Source organism: Ovis canadensis, chromosome 10, assembly GCF_042477335.2.
Source record: "Ovis canadensis isolate MfBH-ARS-UI-01 breed Bighorn chromosome 10, ARS-UI_OviCan_v2, whole genome shotgun sequence".
In the NCBI taxonomy this organism is placed as follows: domain Eukaryota; kingdom Metazoa; phylum Chordata; class Mammalia; order Artiodactyla; family Bovidae; genus Ovis; species Ovis canadensis.
In genome coordinates, this window is record NC_091254.1 from 48,875,720 (window position 1) to 48,891,692 (window position 15,973).

At 45.5% G+C, this 15,973-nt stretch overlaps 1 protein-coding gene across 4 annotated transcripts in view; it reads left to right on the top strand.

Moving 5' to 3' along the window:
* The window catches only part of SACS (sacsin molecular chaperone), an 81,426-nt gene that overhangs the window by 39,671 nt on the left and 25,782 nt on the right, over positions 1–15,973 (top strand). For 2 of the 4 annotated variants that reach the window (XM_069602293.1, XM_069602295.1), the window contains exons 3-7: positions 367–517; positions 8,199–8,286; positions 10,454–10,539; positions 11,209–11,320; positions 13,975–14,121. In XM_069602293.1, the coding sequence (XP_069458394.1) occupies positions 367–517; positions 8,199–8,286; positions 10,454–10,539; positions 11,209–11,320; positions 13,975–14,121 (584 nt within the window). Of the gene's footprint in view, positions 1–86; positions 302–366; positions 518–8,198; positions 8,287–10,453; positions 10,540–11,208; positions 11,321–13,974; positions 14,122–15,973 lie in introns of those variants that run through there. The other 2 variants (XM_069602296.1, XM_069602294.1) reach the window with 2 other exon arrangements.

Below are 15,973 nucleotides of genomic sequence, written 5' to 3' on the forward strand. Positions count from 1 at the left end.
TGAGGCCTGGTGGGCCCAGGGCTTTCTCGAGAAAAGGTGAGGAAGGGGCGGGACCTGGAGGGCCGGGCGGGGCTTGGGGCGGGGCCAGCCCTCCGAGTCCTGACGCGCAGGCAGGGCGTCTCCTTAGCTAACGGTCCTGGCGGGCGCGTACCCGCGGGCGGCGCCTCCGGGGCCCCTCCCCGGCCGCGGCTTCCTCCCGCGGCTCCGGTCGGCGGGCGGGGCCGGGCCGGACGGCTCTGGCGGCGGGGAGCATGGCGAGGGCGCGGTGGCCACGGCCGTGAGGACGCGCCATGGGTGACAGGTGAGCGCGCGTCGGCGGGGGCCGCGACCCCTCGTGGCTCCCGCTGAGGCCTTTCCTTCGCGCAGGTGGCTCCGGGTGACTGTGCTGCCCGGCTGCGCGGGCTGCAGGACCGTAGCGGTGCCCGCGTCCTGGACGGTGCGCGACGTGAAGCGGCGCCTTGCGGCCGAGACCGGCTTCCCCGCGTCGGAGCAGAGGCTGTGGCTCGGCGGCCGGCAGGTAGGGCGGGGACGGGCCCTGGGGTGGGGCCGGGGACCGGACAGGGGCCTTGGGGACGGGGGTCGGAGATGGGAGGCAACAGGGGATGAGGGGGCCTGGGATGGGGGAACCAGGGATGGGGTGCCTGGGGACGGGGATCGGGGGTGGGGGGGACCGGGAATGGGGGATAGAAGTTGGGGGATCTGGGAACGGGGGTCGTGGATAGAGGGGACCCGGGACGGGGCGCCTGGGAACAAGGATCGGGGATGGGTGGGGGGCCGGGACGGGGCCCTGGGACGACGGAGCTTGGGGGCGGGGATCAGGGGCGGAGGTGGAGGACTGGAGAACCGGGGTCTGGGAGCGAGAAGCCGGGGACAGGGGCCCCAGGCTCCTGCCCTCCTGGAAGTCATCCTTCTCTGAGAATAAGGATAAGATGAGGTGGCTGTGTGCGCCTGTCACTGCTCAGATTTTTGTCGATTTGCCTTTTCAGCACTGTATCCCCTTCTCCCTTTTTGTCTGAATCTTCACTTCCTGAAATTAAGATACTTTTCTGATGTGCGGTATAGCAAGAGGTTTTTTTTTTTTTTTTTTAGTTTGCTTATTCGGAGCCATCACCACTGAAGTGACTTCATCATTACTCATATTTTTCTGATTTTGTTATGCATTTGACTGGAATCTTGGTCAGTACCTTAGCTTTTTATGTTTTAGAAGTTCCCCCCATTTTTGAAGCACAGAAATTTAGGGCTGAGAAGGTCTTCAGGCGTACATGTAAGCCATTATTTTGAGGAATAAATTTATATGAAAACTTATAAGATGCAAATGAATGACTCAATCAGAACTTTGGAAAACAGGAGTATTTCATGTTATATATAACCTTTAAGACTGGTGGAAGTACTGCAGTTTTCTTAAAGGAGGTGTTAAATGGAGACATTTTACTAAAAATTAACTTCTTATTTTATCCTTGTAAACATCTTCACTTTTTAAGGGTTGAACCAGATACACAGGACTGCTTGAGTACCCAGGATGGCATTTCAAGTACTAGATTTCTTTACTTTTAATACCAGTACAGACATCGGCGACATGCTTGGTGCCTGTGATTTTTAATCTCGCAATGTAGTTCTGGCCTTCAGGGTGCCTGGTGCACCCTCCCGTCTCTTGCCTGCTTAAACAGGTTTCAGGTTAGCCTGTTCTTATGTTCAGTCCTCCTACTGCTTGGTCCCCAGGGGTTTTGGTGGTGGTCAGTGACTGGATCAGAGCTCTGGACAGGACAGAGGAGAAAAGCTCCTCGGCCTTACCTCTCTCTCTGCGTCTGCCTCCATCTCTTGACCTTCCTGCACATCCTCTCCTGGTCCTATATCTACCTCTTTGGTTGCTCCTCTGGATTTGCTTTGTCATCTTATCCCCTAGGTATGGTCATACCCAAAGAGTCAGTTGTGGCTCAGTCTTGCCATTGGTAGGGTTTCTGGATGCATCTCTGCAGAGCACTCGTGTGGGGTGGTGGGCGTGGGTGTGGTGTGCAGAGCAGTTGGATTGAATGGATGGGTGTGGAGAGTCTAGGTAGGAACCTTGTGCTCGTGTAAGTGGTAAGCTTCCAGACCTGTGCTGTAGAGTTGAAACCCAAAGGAAAGGATACATGGGGGCCTTTGTGAAAGACAGGGTTGTGTGGTACCAAATGGCCGTGTATATTTGTGCAAACAGTGGGAGAAGTGGTGGGTGAGTGTTGGATGTAGAATAAAGGGGAAGGCCTTGCCAAGGATGTTCACAAGCCTTGAACAGGACTGGAGGATAATGCTCAGGTGGCAGAGATGAGCAGGTCAGGGGTGAGGGTGACCCAGGTTTTATGTGTGTTTGAGCTTGTGCAGGACTTAAGCAGTTAGGATAGAACATGGAAAGGGGGGTGACCTAGATCCTGTTTCTGTATTACCAGTGGGTAACAGGGGCCAAATTAAGTAACACGGTAGACTCTGTTTTCTTATTCTGGTAGCAGTGGAATAAAATAAATTCTAACCAGTTGTGCTGTTCATGGGGTTCTCAAGGCAAGAATACTGAAGTGGTTTGCCATTCCCTTCTCCACTGGACCATGTTTTGTCAGAACTCTCTGCCATGACCCAACTGTCTTGGGTGGCCCTACACAGCATGGCTCATAGTTTCATTGAGTTAGATAAGGCTGTGGCCCATGTGATCATATTGGTTAGTTTCCTGTGATTGTGGTTTTCAGTCTGTCTGCCCTCTGATGGAGAAGGTTAAGAGGCTTATGGAAGCTTCCTGATAGGAGAGACTGACTGAGGGGGAAACTGGGGTCTTGTTCTGATGGGTGGGGCCATGCTCAGTCAATCTTTCATCCAATTTTCTGTTGATGGGCGGGGCTGTGTTCCATCCCTGTTGTTTGACCTGAGGCCAGACTATGGTGCAGGTAATGAAGAATAATGGGTGATATGATGAAGTCGCTCAGTCATGTCCGACTCTTCGCGACCCCATGGACTGTAGCCTACCAGGCTCCTCTGTCCATGGGGTTTTCCAGGCAATAGTACTGGAGTGGTTTGCCATTTCCTTCTCCAGGGGATCTTCCTGACCCAGGGATCGAACCCAGGTCTCCCACACTGTAGACAGACACTTTACCGTCTAAGCCACCTGAGAAGTCCGAAGGATAATAGTGATCTCCTTCAGAAGGTCCCTGCATGCACTGCTATACTCAGTGCCCCCAGCCCTGTAGCAGGCCATCGCCAACCCACGCCTCCTCCAGAGACTCCTGGACGCTCATGGGCAAGTCTGGGTCAGTCTCTTGTGGGGTCACTGCTCCTTTCTCCTGAGTCCTGGTACACATAAGGTTCTGTTTGTGCCCACCAAGAGTTTGTTTCCCAGTCCTGTATAAGTTCTGATAGCTCTATGGTAGGGTTAATGGAGACCTCCTCCAAGAGGGCTTATGCCATACCCAGGTCTGCTGCACCCAGAGCCCTTGTCCCTGTGGCAGTCCACTGCTGACCTGTACCTCCACTACTGCTGCTGCTGCTGCTAAGTTGCTTCAGTTGTGTCCAACTCTGTGTGACCCCATAGATGGTAGCCCGCTAGGCTGTGCTTTCCCTGGGATTCTCCAGTCAAGAACACTGGAGTGGGTTGCCATTTCCTTCTCCAGTGCATGAAAGTGAAAAGTGAAAGTGAAGACACTCAGTCATGTCTGACTCTTAGAGACCCCATGGACTGCAGCCTACCAGGCTCCTCCATCCATAGGATTTTCCAGGCAAGAGCAATGGAGTGGGGTGCCATTGCCTTCTCCACCGTGCCTCCACAGGAGATGCTCAAACACAGTTCTTTCTCAGTCTCTGTGGGTCTCTGGGTCCTGGTGTGCACAAGGTTTGTTTGAGCCCTCTGAGCATCTCTGGTGGGTATAGGGTTTGATTCTAAACGTGATTTCTCCTCTCCTACCACTTTGCTGGGGCTTCTCCTTTGTTCTTGGACGTAGGGTATCTCCTCACAGTTGCTCGAGTGCTGCGCAGCCGCCGCTCCAGTGCCTACCATCTTGCTGGGGCTTCTCTGCCCTTCAGAAGTAGAAGATATTAAGAAGAGGTGGCAAGAATACACAGAAGAACTATACAAAAAAGATCTTCACGACCCAGATAATCATGATGGTATAATCACTAACCTAGAGCCAGACATCCTGGGACGTGAAGTCAAGTGGGCCTTAGGAAGCATCACTACGAACAAAGCTAGTGGAGGTGATGGAATTCTGGTTGAGCTGTTTCAAATCCTAAAAGAATGATGCTGTAAACGTGCTGCACTCAATATGCCAGCAAATTTGGAAAACTCAGCAGTGGCCATAGAACTGGAAAAAGTTAGTTTTCATTCCTATCCCAAAGAAAGGCAATGCGAAAAAAATGCTCAAACTACTGCACAATTGCACTAATCTCACACGCTAGCAAAGTAATGCTCAAAATCCTCCAAACCAGGCTTCATCAGTACATGAACTGTGAACTTCCAGATGTTCAAACTGGATTTAGAAAAGGCAGAGGAACCAGAGATCAAATTGCCAACATCTGTTGGATCATCAAAAAACCAAAAGAGTACAGAAAAATGTCTACTTCTGCTTTATTGACTATGCCAAAGCCTTTGACTGTGTGGATCACAACAAACTCTGGAAAATTCTTAAAGAAGTAGGAATACCAGATCATCTGACCTGCCTCTTGAGAAATCTGTATGCGTGTCAAGAAGCAACAGTTAGAACTGGACATGGAGCAACAGACTGGTTCCAAATAGGGAAAGGTGTACGTCAAGGCAGTATATTGTCACCCTGCTTATTTAACTTATATACAGAGCACATCATGAGAAATGCTGAGCTGGAAGAAGCACAAGCTGGAATTAAGATTTCTGGAGAAATATCAATAACCTCAGATATGCAAAGGACACCACCCTTATGGCAGAAAGTGAAGAAGAACTAAAGAGCCTCTTGATGAAAGTGAAAGAGGAGAGTGAAAAAGTTGGCTTAAAACAACATTCAGAAAACTAAGATCATGGCATCTGGTCCCATTACTTCATGGCAAATAGATGAGGAAACAGTGGGAACAGTGACAGACTTTATCTTGGGGGCTCCAAAATCACTGCAGATGGTGACTGCAACCATGAAATTAAAAGATGCTTGCTCCTTGGAAGAAAAGTTATGACTAACCTAGACTGCATATTAAAAAGCAGAGACATTACTTTGCAGACAAAGGTCTGTCTAGTCAAGGCTATGGTTTTTTCAGTAGTCATGTATGGATGTGAGATTTGGACTATAAAGAAAGCTGAGTGCCGAAGAATTGATGCTTTTGGACTGTGGTATTGGAGAAGACTCTTGAGAGTCCCTTGGACTGCAAGGAGATCCAACCAGTCCATCCTAAAGGAGATCAGTCCTGAATATTCATTGGAAGGACTGATGCTGAAGCTGAAACTCCAATACTTTGGCCACCTGATGTGAAGAACTGACTCATTGGGAAAGACTCTGATGCTGGGTAAGATTGAAGTCAGGAGGAGAAGAGGACGACAGAGGATGAGGTGGTTGGATGGCATCACTGACTCAATGGACATGAGCCTGAGTGAACTCTGGGAGTTGGTGATGGGCAGGGAGGCCTGGCATGCTGCAGTCCATGGGATCACAAAGAGTTGGACATGACTGAATGACTGAACTGAACTGAACCGAACCAGTTCTAAGGTCTCTGCTGTGTTAACGGTCTAGGGCATGGTGGTCCACAGATAGCTGTGGATCCAGTCCTGAAGCTCAAGGGCTAGAGTTCAGGGCTGGGCCATGAGTTTGGGAACCACTTGATCAGGGCCTCTCTCCTTCTTCATCTTGGTAAGCTCACTGGGGACATGATTAATGTTTGCTGGGCAGTCGACTGTGTTCCACACACTGTTCTGCTGGTGACTTTGCCCATGTCATCTCATTTACTACGCAGGACAGCCAGCCTCATGAGAGAGTTGTGACTGGTCCATCCTGCAGAAGAGTAAAACTAAGATTCAGAGAGATGAAGGATCCAATCAGGATTCATACCCATGTGTATCTGATTCCAAAGTTCACGCCAGAAAGAACTGGTCAGGCTGTCAATTGGGAATAAATGAAAGTTAAATGTAAAGTTCTTTAAAACAAAGAGGAACTTAAACTAGTAAAGGTGATCTTTGAACTCAAGTTTAGAGCTCTCCCAGAAAACAACCAGAGGGTATAATTCTCTCCTGATGCAGCAGATGGGCTGTGACTTCTACTGAACTGGTGACCTTAGTGATGCCAACATGTGCCGTCAAGAAGGGTCTCTTTTACGTAAGCGAACCTTTCATAGAGGTGGATTTCTTTTCCTCTTTATCCAGTGCTGCTCAGAACTTTTTAGATTTGAATTATTGGTGAGAATTCTAAATATTTCATGGTGTGCAAGAAACTGGTTTTGGTAGGTTATGTACTTAGGAGTGGGTACTTATAGTACTTGGTCCTCAGTCTTTCCAGTTCCCCTGCCATCCTCCTCCTCCTTGTCTCTCTTGCTTCTCCTGGTCTGGAAGAGGGGTCTGTGTGTTGTTGTTCCCTCCACCTCCTGTCCCGTGAAGAGAGGGAAACTGCTCACTAGAGCTATGTGTCTTCCTGACTCTTTCTTCTCCAGCCAAATCTGCTTGAACCTCAAACCAGGATGTGGGAAGTATTGTTACCTTTCGTTTAGCTCATCAGAGACATGCCTATCAACCCTTGAATCTTGAGAGACTCCTTGTGCTCTTGACAACTGAACAAAGGAAAAAGTATTGGGAGATCTAGATGCAGTTAATATTATAGTATTTGCTTCACAATTATTGTTTCATGGAAAATGAAAATGAGTATTGCTGAGGTTTTTGAAGAAGACTAGGGCTGACCTGATGGAGAAGGCAATGGCACCCCACTCCAGTACTCTTGCCTGGAAAATCCCAGGCTCCCAGGAGGAGCCTGGTAGGACACGAGGAGGAAGAGTTGGACACGACTGAGCAACTTCCCTTTCACTTTTCACTTTCATGCGCTGGAGAAGGAAATGGCAACCCACTCCAGTGTTCTTGCCTGGAGAATCCCAGGTACGGGGGAGCCTGGTGGGCTGCCGTCTATGGGGTCACACAGAGTCGGACATGACTGAATTGACTTAGCAGCAGCAGCAGCAGGGCTGACCTGAACAGAGACCCAAATGTTCAAGTTATTTTGTAATCATTCTGTTCTAAAAACAAAATACAATGACTGAAATTGGCAACTTTTAAGGTTTCATTGCCTCTGGAGATGGATATGACCAGCTTTGCTTGGTTGACTGACTTAAGGTCTCAAGGGAGAGGCCCAAGCAGAACCCCCAGATCTTGGTAGGCTCAGGAGGGAACACAGGTACACTGCTGGGTTCTCTCTGCTGCTTGGCTTCTCTTTGGGAGAATCACTGCCTGAGATAGGCCACTGATTACAATCTGCCAGAAGCATCCAGTGTCGGAGTCACACAGCCAGTCACGTCTGTTGTCACTAACAGGGTTCTACAGCGTGTGTTCTTCCTTTCAAGTCCTCCTTAAAACCTGGAGACATGGTCCTATGTTACAGACTTCTGCTTCCCTTCCTGCCATTCTTCTTTAAATGTACCTTAGCTAACTGAGTTGGACTACTAATCCTTGGCTTGTGCATAGCTCTCTTTTAGTCATCAATTAATTATTAATAGAATGAACAGCCATGAACCCATCATCCAACTGAAGCACTGGAACAGTGTTAACAGTTTCTTGGCCTTGGTGCTTTTCTTCCATGGCTTGTGTCCCTGTCTCTTTATTTGTAATTACTTAAGGAAAAACCAGGTGGCTCTGTGGTGAAGAACCCACCTGCTAATGCAGGAGAGGCAGGAGATGCTGGTTCAATCCCTAAAGGTGGGGAAGATCCCCTGGAGGAGGAAACGGCAAGCCACTCCAGTATTCTTGCCTAGAGAATCCCATGGACAGAGAAACCCATGGCCACAATCCACAGAGTCGCAAAGAGTCGGACATGACTGAGTGACTGATGCATGCACACAAGGAAGAGCCATTTAAATTTTTAAATAAAATTTTTGACTAAATTTTGTTCTCTGAAATATTCGCTTCTCCAGAGCAACTTATTTCCTGATTAGAACACTTAACAAACATTATTTAAGTGAAACAGAATGAGGTAAAGTTTTGAATTTATAGAAGTAGGAACTATATTGCTTTTCATACATTTTCTTTTTTTCAGTTATCTGACTGGATCAAGATTGGAGATCTGACCTCCCAGAACTGTCATCTTTTTGTAAACCTTCAATCAAAAGGCTTAAAAGGAGGAGGTATACCGTTGACTTTACTAGGAGTCAATTCCATTTTTAATTGCATAAAGATAATGTTTTAAAAATGAAATGAAAGTACATACCACTGGGATGCGATGAGGGCATGTCAGAGTCGGAGAAGCACACATAGGTGGAGTGAGCCTCCCCTGGGGTGAGCGGTCTGCGGGTTGGGTCCTGTGGGGCTTGGTGGGGGTGGGTTGTTGTACCAGAAAGATGCAGATTAATTAAGACTGAGGTTTTGTTGTCAGCACAGATTTCGTTTTTGCTTATAAACATGTGTTTTTTCTGTGCATCTAGGAAATTACTTTCCCTCCCCCATTCTCCCTACACTTTGCTGTCCCCTGTCTGAAGGTGACCTGATGGCCTGTCCTGAAAGTCTCCAGTTTAGGAGAGACAGAGGGTATGGGAACCAGGCAGCCATTGGGATGCTACCTGTGCCACATTTCAGAACAGTGAGAACAGTGGTTGATTTGAGAATATTAAGGCTGGCATGACAGGCACTTCCATCTCTGGCTTCTTTCTTAGCTGCAAAGACTTCTCTGGTGGTTTAGCAGTAAAGAATTTGCCTGCAATTCAGGAGACACAGGTTCAGTCCCTGGGTTGGGAAGATCCCCTGGAGAAGGAAATGGCAACCCACTCCAGTATTCTTGCCTGAAGAATCCCATGGACAGAGGAGCGGGGCAGGCTGCAGTCAATAGGGTTATAAAGAGTCAGACACGACTTAGTGACAAAAACCACCTCCAAAGCACCCATAAAATAGCGCCATTTATTTCATTTGCTTTGGAAAATAGCAGCACCCCATGCTCTTTATTTTTGAGTTAATAATCTTATGTGACATTTAGGATATTTTTTTAAAACCCAAATTTGTAATTTAATTAAGAAGCTTGAGATTTGATAAAATTGAGTCTACTCTACTTTGTACTGAAGCTGTGTAGTCAGGTAGGTTTTCATACCAGAGAGCTGCAGTGACGTGTATGAAGTCAGAATTGCACAGCTTTACTGTCTCTGACTGTGTGGATCACAATAAACTGTGGAAAATTCTGAAAGAGATGGGAATACCAGACCACCTGACCTGCCTCTTGAGAAACCTTTATGTGGGTCAGGAAGCAACAGTTAGAACTGGACATGGAACAACAGACTGGTTCCAAATAGGAAAAGGAGTATGTCAAGCCTGTATATTGTCACCCTGCTTATTTAACTTATATGCAGAGTACATCATGAGAAACGCTGGGCTGGAAGAAGCACAAGCTGGAATCAAGATTGCCGGGAGAAATATCAATAACCTCAGATATGCAGATGATACCACCCTTATGGCACAAAGTGAAGAGGAACTCAAAAGCCTCTTGATGAAAGTGAAAGTGGAGAGTGAAAAAGTTGGCTTAAAGCTCAACGTTCAGAAAACAAAGATCATGGCATCTGGTCCCATCACTTCATGGGAAATAGATGGGGAAACAGTGGAAACAGTGTCAGACTTTATATTTGGGGGCTCCAAAATCACTGCAGATGGTTACTGCAGCCATGAAATTAAAAGACACTTACTCCTTAGAAGAAAAGTTATGACCAATCTAGATAGCATATTGAAAAGCAGAGACATTACTTTGTCAACAAAGGTCCGTCTAGTCAAGGCTATGGTTTTTTCTGAGGTCATGTATGGATGTGAGAGTTGGACTGTGAAGAAAGCTGAGCGCTGAAGAATTGATGCTTTTGAACTGTGGTGTTGGAGAAGACTCTTGAGAGTCCCTTGGACTGCAAGGAGATCCAACCAGTCCATTCTGAAGGAGATCAGCCCTGGGATTTCTTTGGAAGGAATGATGCTAAAGCTGAAACTCTAGTACTCTGGCCACCTCATGCAAAGAGTTGACTCATTGGAAAAGATTCTGATGCTGGGAGGGATTGGGGGCAGGAGGAGAAGGGGACGACCGAGGATGAGATGGCTGGATGGCATCACTGACTCAATGGATGTGTCTGAGTGAACTCTGGGAGTTGGTGATGGACAGGGAGGCCTGACGTGCTGTGATTCATGGGGTCGCAGAGAGTCGGACATGACTGATCGACTGAACTGACTGACCGACTGACTGACTGTCTCTAAGAACCAAATGGTATTCATCATTTGTAAAGGCTATTAATGACTTAATAACAATCATGTTGAATGTGTTCTGTCTTTTAGGTCGATTTGGTCAAACAACGCCACCGCTTGTGGACTTCCTCAAGGACATCTTGAGACGGTACCCAGAAGGAGGGCAGATTCTGAAGGTAGGGCAGGGTTGCATGCATGTGCACCTCCATGCTGGTAACCATGAGATGAGAGAGATTACCAGGAAGTCCTGTTCATGTTTTCATTTTAAAGCTTTGTCTAGATTTCAATGGCTGTATCTGTTTCCTTCTGCACCTGCCGTGCGTATGCTGAACAGGACGGCTTGAGATGCAGTTGGCATGAATGTGTGAGGGTTCAGAGGCAAAGGGGCCCCTGTGTGCGGGAGTCAAGCAGTGTCACTCTACAAATGCTTTTTTGGGGCAATTTTTATATAATTACATATTGTAATTTTGTGAATTTATGTAAAGCATTGTGCAGGAGCATCGCAAACCAACCAGCTGACCAAATTAAATAATACTAAACCCACATTCAGGGGCCATGAACCCATGCCTGCTTGACTCCTGGATTTAGAAGTTTGCTTTTTGGGTGAGTGTATTTAAAAGGATAATTTTTTTAGTTCAGTATTTGTATTTACGATATATCCTTTAGTTTGAATACACTCATTAAACAAACAAACTAAACAAGCAAACCTACAAAGACCTGCTCGTGATCCAGATAGTGGGTTTCCTTTACTTATGTGTAAATGCTTTTTGCATATTCGAGGTGAATACAAGGTGGGCAGTAGATTACTGTTTTATTAAATATTACTCTTTCTGGTGTATTTCTAGGAATTAATTCAGAATGCAGAAGATGCTGGGGCCACAGAAGTTAAGTTCTTGTACGATGAGACTCAGTATGGAACACAGACTCTTTGGTCGAAAGATATGGCACAATATCAGGGTAAGGGTCAGTCATTAGTCAGGGACACGTTTTATTCTGTGTACTAACAGGTGACTTTTCGTGGTTTACAGTACAGCGTTCAGTGCACGGTCGCATTACCACCTCTCCTTCACTTCTCTGCATATTTAACTCCACTTCTTCAGAGGTTTTCTCTGCTTTTCATGGGCAAGTGTCTCTGCTAGTTGGTATTTTTACAGAACAGAAAAGAATAAAAATCCTAAAACTCAGAGGAACAAACAATGTAAATACGTAAACCTCTTATTCTATTCAGTAAACTTGTGAGCCTTTTATATTGTTAGCAAGACAGAATGGCACCCTTTCCAAAGAGAACAGTCCTCTGCATTTGGAAAGAAGTTAGAAGCTGTGGTTTTGTATCTTACTTTCTGCTGTGAGAGGTGCCCTTGGAGTATTTTGAAGGGAGGTGGGAAGAAAGACTAAAGGAAAGGGTAGAGTAAGGAGAATGAAAGGAAAGACAGTAGGAACCGTAACTAACACAAGGACTCCCGAAGCCCTGCACTGTGAAGTGCTGTGTTGAAAAGGGAATTCATCACTTGCAGAGCAGCTTTAAAGTCTACAGAATGATTGTGAATGACTGTGGTGGAAAGTCATTGAGAAAAGGGAAACTCAAGTCAGACTTTCATAGACATATTTTTTTACAGAGGTGTAAATCACATATTCTTTAAAAGATGTTTTATGATTTAGGAGGATAATCAACATTATTGTTAAGTATTTAAATACTAAATATTTAGCATTTATGATAGCTCATATGTTTATCCTTGTGATATGGAAGTTGCATTTTTTTTTTTATTCCATAAGGAGATGAGATGTAACATGTCAAGAGGTTTTCACTCTGACTCCTGCCACCTTCGCTGATCTCGGGCAAGCTCAGTTTTACAGTGAGAGGATGAAACCAGTAGGTTTCCTGGCCCTGAGAGTCTGTGGTATAAGCATTGTTGAAAGACACTCGGTGTAAATGTGACAGACATCTATCTAAGTCCTGATCCTGCTTGGGGCTGCCCGTGCTCCATGTCCACGGGCGCTGGTACCCAGTGTCAGCTCTGCCCCTCGAGTTCCTCCCTGGGCCTGAGTGGAGCTTGAGCCCAGCGGCATATCAGCCTGCTCGTCCATGGACTGGCGAGGACACGGCCACCCCCAGTTACTCTTGAGGGTCCCAGGAGCTCGCGTGTGTCGCCATGCTCTCTGTCTGGCATCATTCTGCTGGTTGGAGTGTCCTGTAGAGCTGTAAATGGGAAGAGATCCTAGAAGTGTTTTGCTTCTCGGCTCTCTCATGTCTAGTTTTTGCTTCCAGCCCTGACTTCACTTCAGTTTTTAAAAAATATGTGAAATGGTTATTTAGCTGTGTGAGTGATGTCACATTATACAGATTTTTAAAACTTGGACGTCCAGAAGGAGCTGGACATGATTTTGATCTCTTTGAAAGTGAAAGTTGCTCAGTTGTGTCTGAGTCTTTGTGACCCCATGGACTATAGTGTTAGTCACTCAGTTCATGTCTGACTCTTTTCGACCCCATGGATTGTAGCCTACCAGGCTCCTTGGTCCATGGGATTTTCCAGGCAAGCGTACTGAAGTGGGTTGCCATTTCCTTCTCCAGGGGATCTTTCTGAGCCAGGGATCGAACCCAGGTCTCTCACACTGTAGGCAGATGCTTTACCTTCCGAGCCACCAGGGAAGCCCTGGTGATCTCTTTAGCTCACGTCTATTGTGCTCATGCTGTGTGAGGGGTTTTCCTCACATTCAGACAAGAGTGTTGTCTTGGCTGGTGTCATCTTCTTGGGTTACAGTTTTTTCCCCTTTACAGACGCTTAGTGTTGTAGATGAGAACTCTTGAGTTCAACTTGTTTTGGTTTCTTTTATATAATGAGAAGACAGAAGACTCAGAATGTGTCCAATGAGAGAGATCCAATGCAGAAAAATAAGAGATTTCCTCAGTTTCTCACTTTACTAAGGACTTCAAGGGTGTAGTTAATTAGGAGCTACAAGTGAAGGAAGGGCTGGGGCTCCCAGAAGCCGGGGGCTCCCAGAGCCCACCCACGCCCTTCCTGCTGTGTGGGACACACCATGATCTCCACATGGTCAACCTTCCTGTAGTAACCCCTTAGGCTTTACTTTTTCATGTCTCTACTTTGACTATTTTACAGATATTTTACAGTCATGCCATTTTTGTAACATAGATTATGACCAGCATCCCCATATCTGTGCTTGAATTCATAGGCACATGAAAAGCATTATTTTAACATGGTTCCTTTAGTCTTCTCAGTATATTTATAGGTAATTCCATTTATAAAAATATATAAGTAAATATGTTACTTAGGGTCAAGTTTTACAAAGTAGTACATGGTGATTAACTTTCTTGTTCACGCTGTGTTTTGAGTATCTAAGCACTATAATTTTCCCTTTTTGGATTTTGGGTCAACAATACTATATTTCTTGTGCTGGTCATTTTTACCATTAATTTGTAATTTCTGTTTTTATTGTGAGAGCAACCAAACGGTGATACTGGATCAGTCACTGTTTTCAGTTCTTTCTGTCTTTTCATCAAATAAGCATTATTACATAGAGGAAGTTTGTGTAGCAGAAGTGAGTATCCAGGCTCCCTTCTTTCTCAGCCCCTGCCTGTGCATCTTGACCCCCAGGGCCCGCTCTCTACGTGTACAACAATGCGGTGTTCACCCCGGAGGACTGGCACGGCATTCAGGAAATAGCGCGGAGCAGGAAGAAGGACGACCCTTTGAAGGTTGGAAGATTTGGAATTGGCTTCAATTCTGTCTATCATATCACAGGTGTGGTATTTGGCTTTTCAGTCTTGAGATTCAGTTATTTTAGCCTCTGCTTTGGATATTATTGGGTAAACTTCAGAGACGATATTGAATGCTGATGAAATTTCAGTGTGTCTTGTGTTTTCTCTAGTTACCTTGGTAACTGTATCAAATCTTCATCGTGTGATGCAAAAGTTAATGTCATCATTTCCGGTGGAATCAATGTAGTATAGTCAGTCATTTTATGTGAAGTTTGAGACTTTACGTCAGCAGTTGAAAGCCTACTACGTCAGCAGTTGAAAGCCTACACAAAATTGTTACTCTAAAAACTTTTGTACTGCAAATTTTTGAGTCAGGCAAACTGGTTTTCACAGATTTTCTTGTACATATTTTTAAATAACAGGAAGAAGGAAATATAATATCCAATGGTATGTAACTGACACAGAGAACTTTAAAATGATCTTGGTTTCTCACTTTCCCTATAGAAATTATGCTCTTCTTAAACTTGAGTATTTTGATGATTACTTTAAAGTCATGTTTGGAATCTAGAAAGAATATGAGGTTTCTGATTCAGTTACACTAGGAAATACTTGTAACTTTTAGGGCTGTTCTTCTGGAACCAGAGCTCTTAGTATTTACTGTGGTTTTGTGATAAAGCTTTTAATGAAATCAGCACCAGTTATGGCTTAATTTGGAACTGTTTTTGCATTTTGAACTTGCAGGAGAAGAAGGGGCTGCGCTGGCAGAGTTCTAGCTGTTGCTAGAATAACACGTAATCGATCACCCAAACTGGGGTAGTCCTGAGGGTTAAGAAGTGATATTATTCTTGGCCACTGGCCCGAATTAGGACTGCCCTGAGCAAGTGGGTTGCAGAAGCATCCTCACCATGGCCCATTTTTAGCAAACCTATTTTTAAAATTGCATGTACAGTGTTATAATGTATAGTATTGTGTTAAGTAATATTATGTATTACATAATAAAACTGATGAAGTCATTATGTTATGTAACAATTATGTGAATATTAACAGTCATGTGTTCAACTATTTGTGAGTTACTCCTCACATCTGTGACATGCAGTAGTTTTTAAATTTTATGGGGACACAGTTGTGCGTTGCATAAGCATGGAGCCTGTTGTCAGGGGTGTATTGTCCAGAGAGTCCCCTGGCGGCCGGTATCTGCTCTCAGTGTGGGTTTGTTCCCTGTTTGATAACCAGCACACTTTTGTGGGATGGGTTCCCTGGGTGCTGGCCTCTAATCCAAGGACTTGCCAAGGTCATGCATTCTGCTCTCCAGCCACCAGGCTTCTCCCTGACATAGTTTCAGTAATGGGAGTGCAGATGGGACTGTGGACAGTGGGGGTCTGTGGACCAGCCTTCTTGACTGGACGTGGTGGTGGGCTGGTGGATATAACATTTCCTACTGAAAATACCCCAGAGCTCAGGATTTGGTGCTTGTGATGCCTAAGCCTGTAGTCGGTGACCCTGCGTGTCACAGGTGGACCCCATAGAGGTCTTGTGTGAAGGTTACGTACTCAAGTCACTGTCCATTTCAGACTCACTCCAGGACGCATGCTTGAGATCACCTGTTCTTTCTCATTCTCTCAGAGAATCTGTGGTTGAAATTTTGTTTCGCACACAGGCTACAACTCTGTTCTGTTTAGTTGGGTTCACAAGGCTATAGGGAGAGTGTAAATATCCAAATATTCCTTATGTATTTTAATTAATTTAGTAAATGCTTGAAGATACATCTTAGGTTTTCACAATAATCCTTTAAAGCCTCTCAATGCCTGGTGCTTTTTGAATCTAAAGAGAAATCACTTTTTGCATTCAAAGAATTATGTGTCCAAAGCAAGACTTAGTTCATTTTAAGATAACTC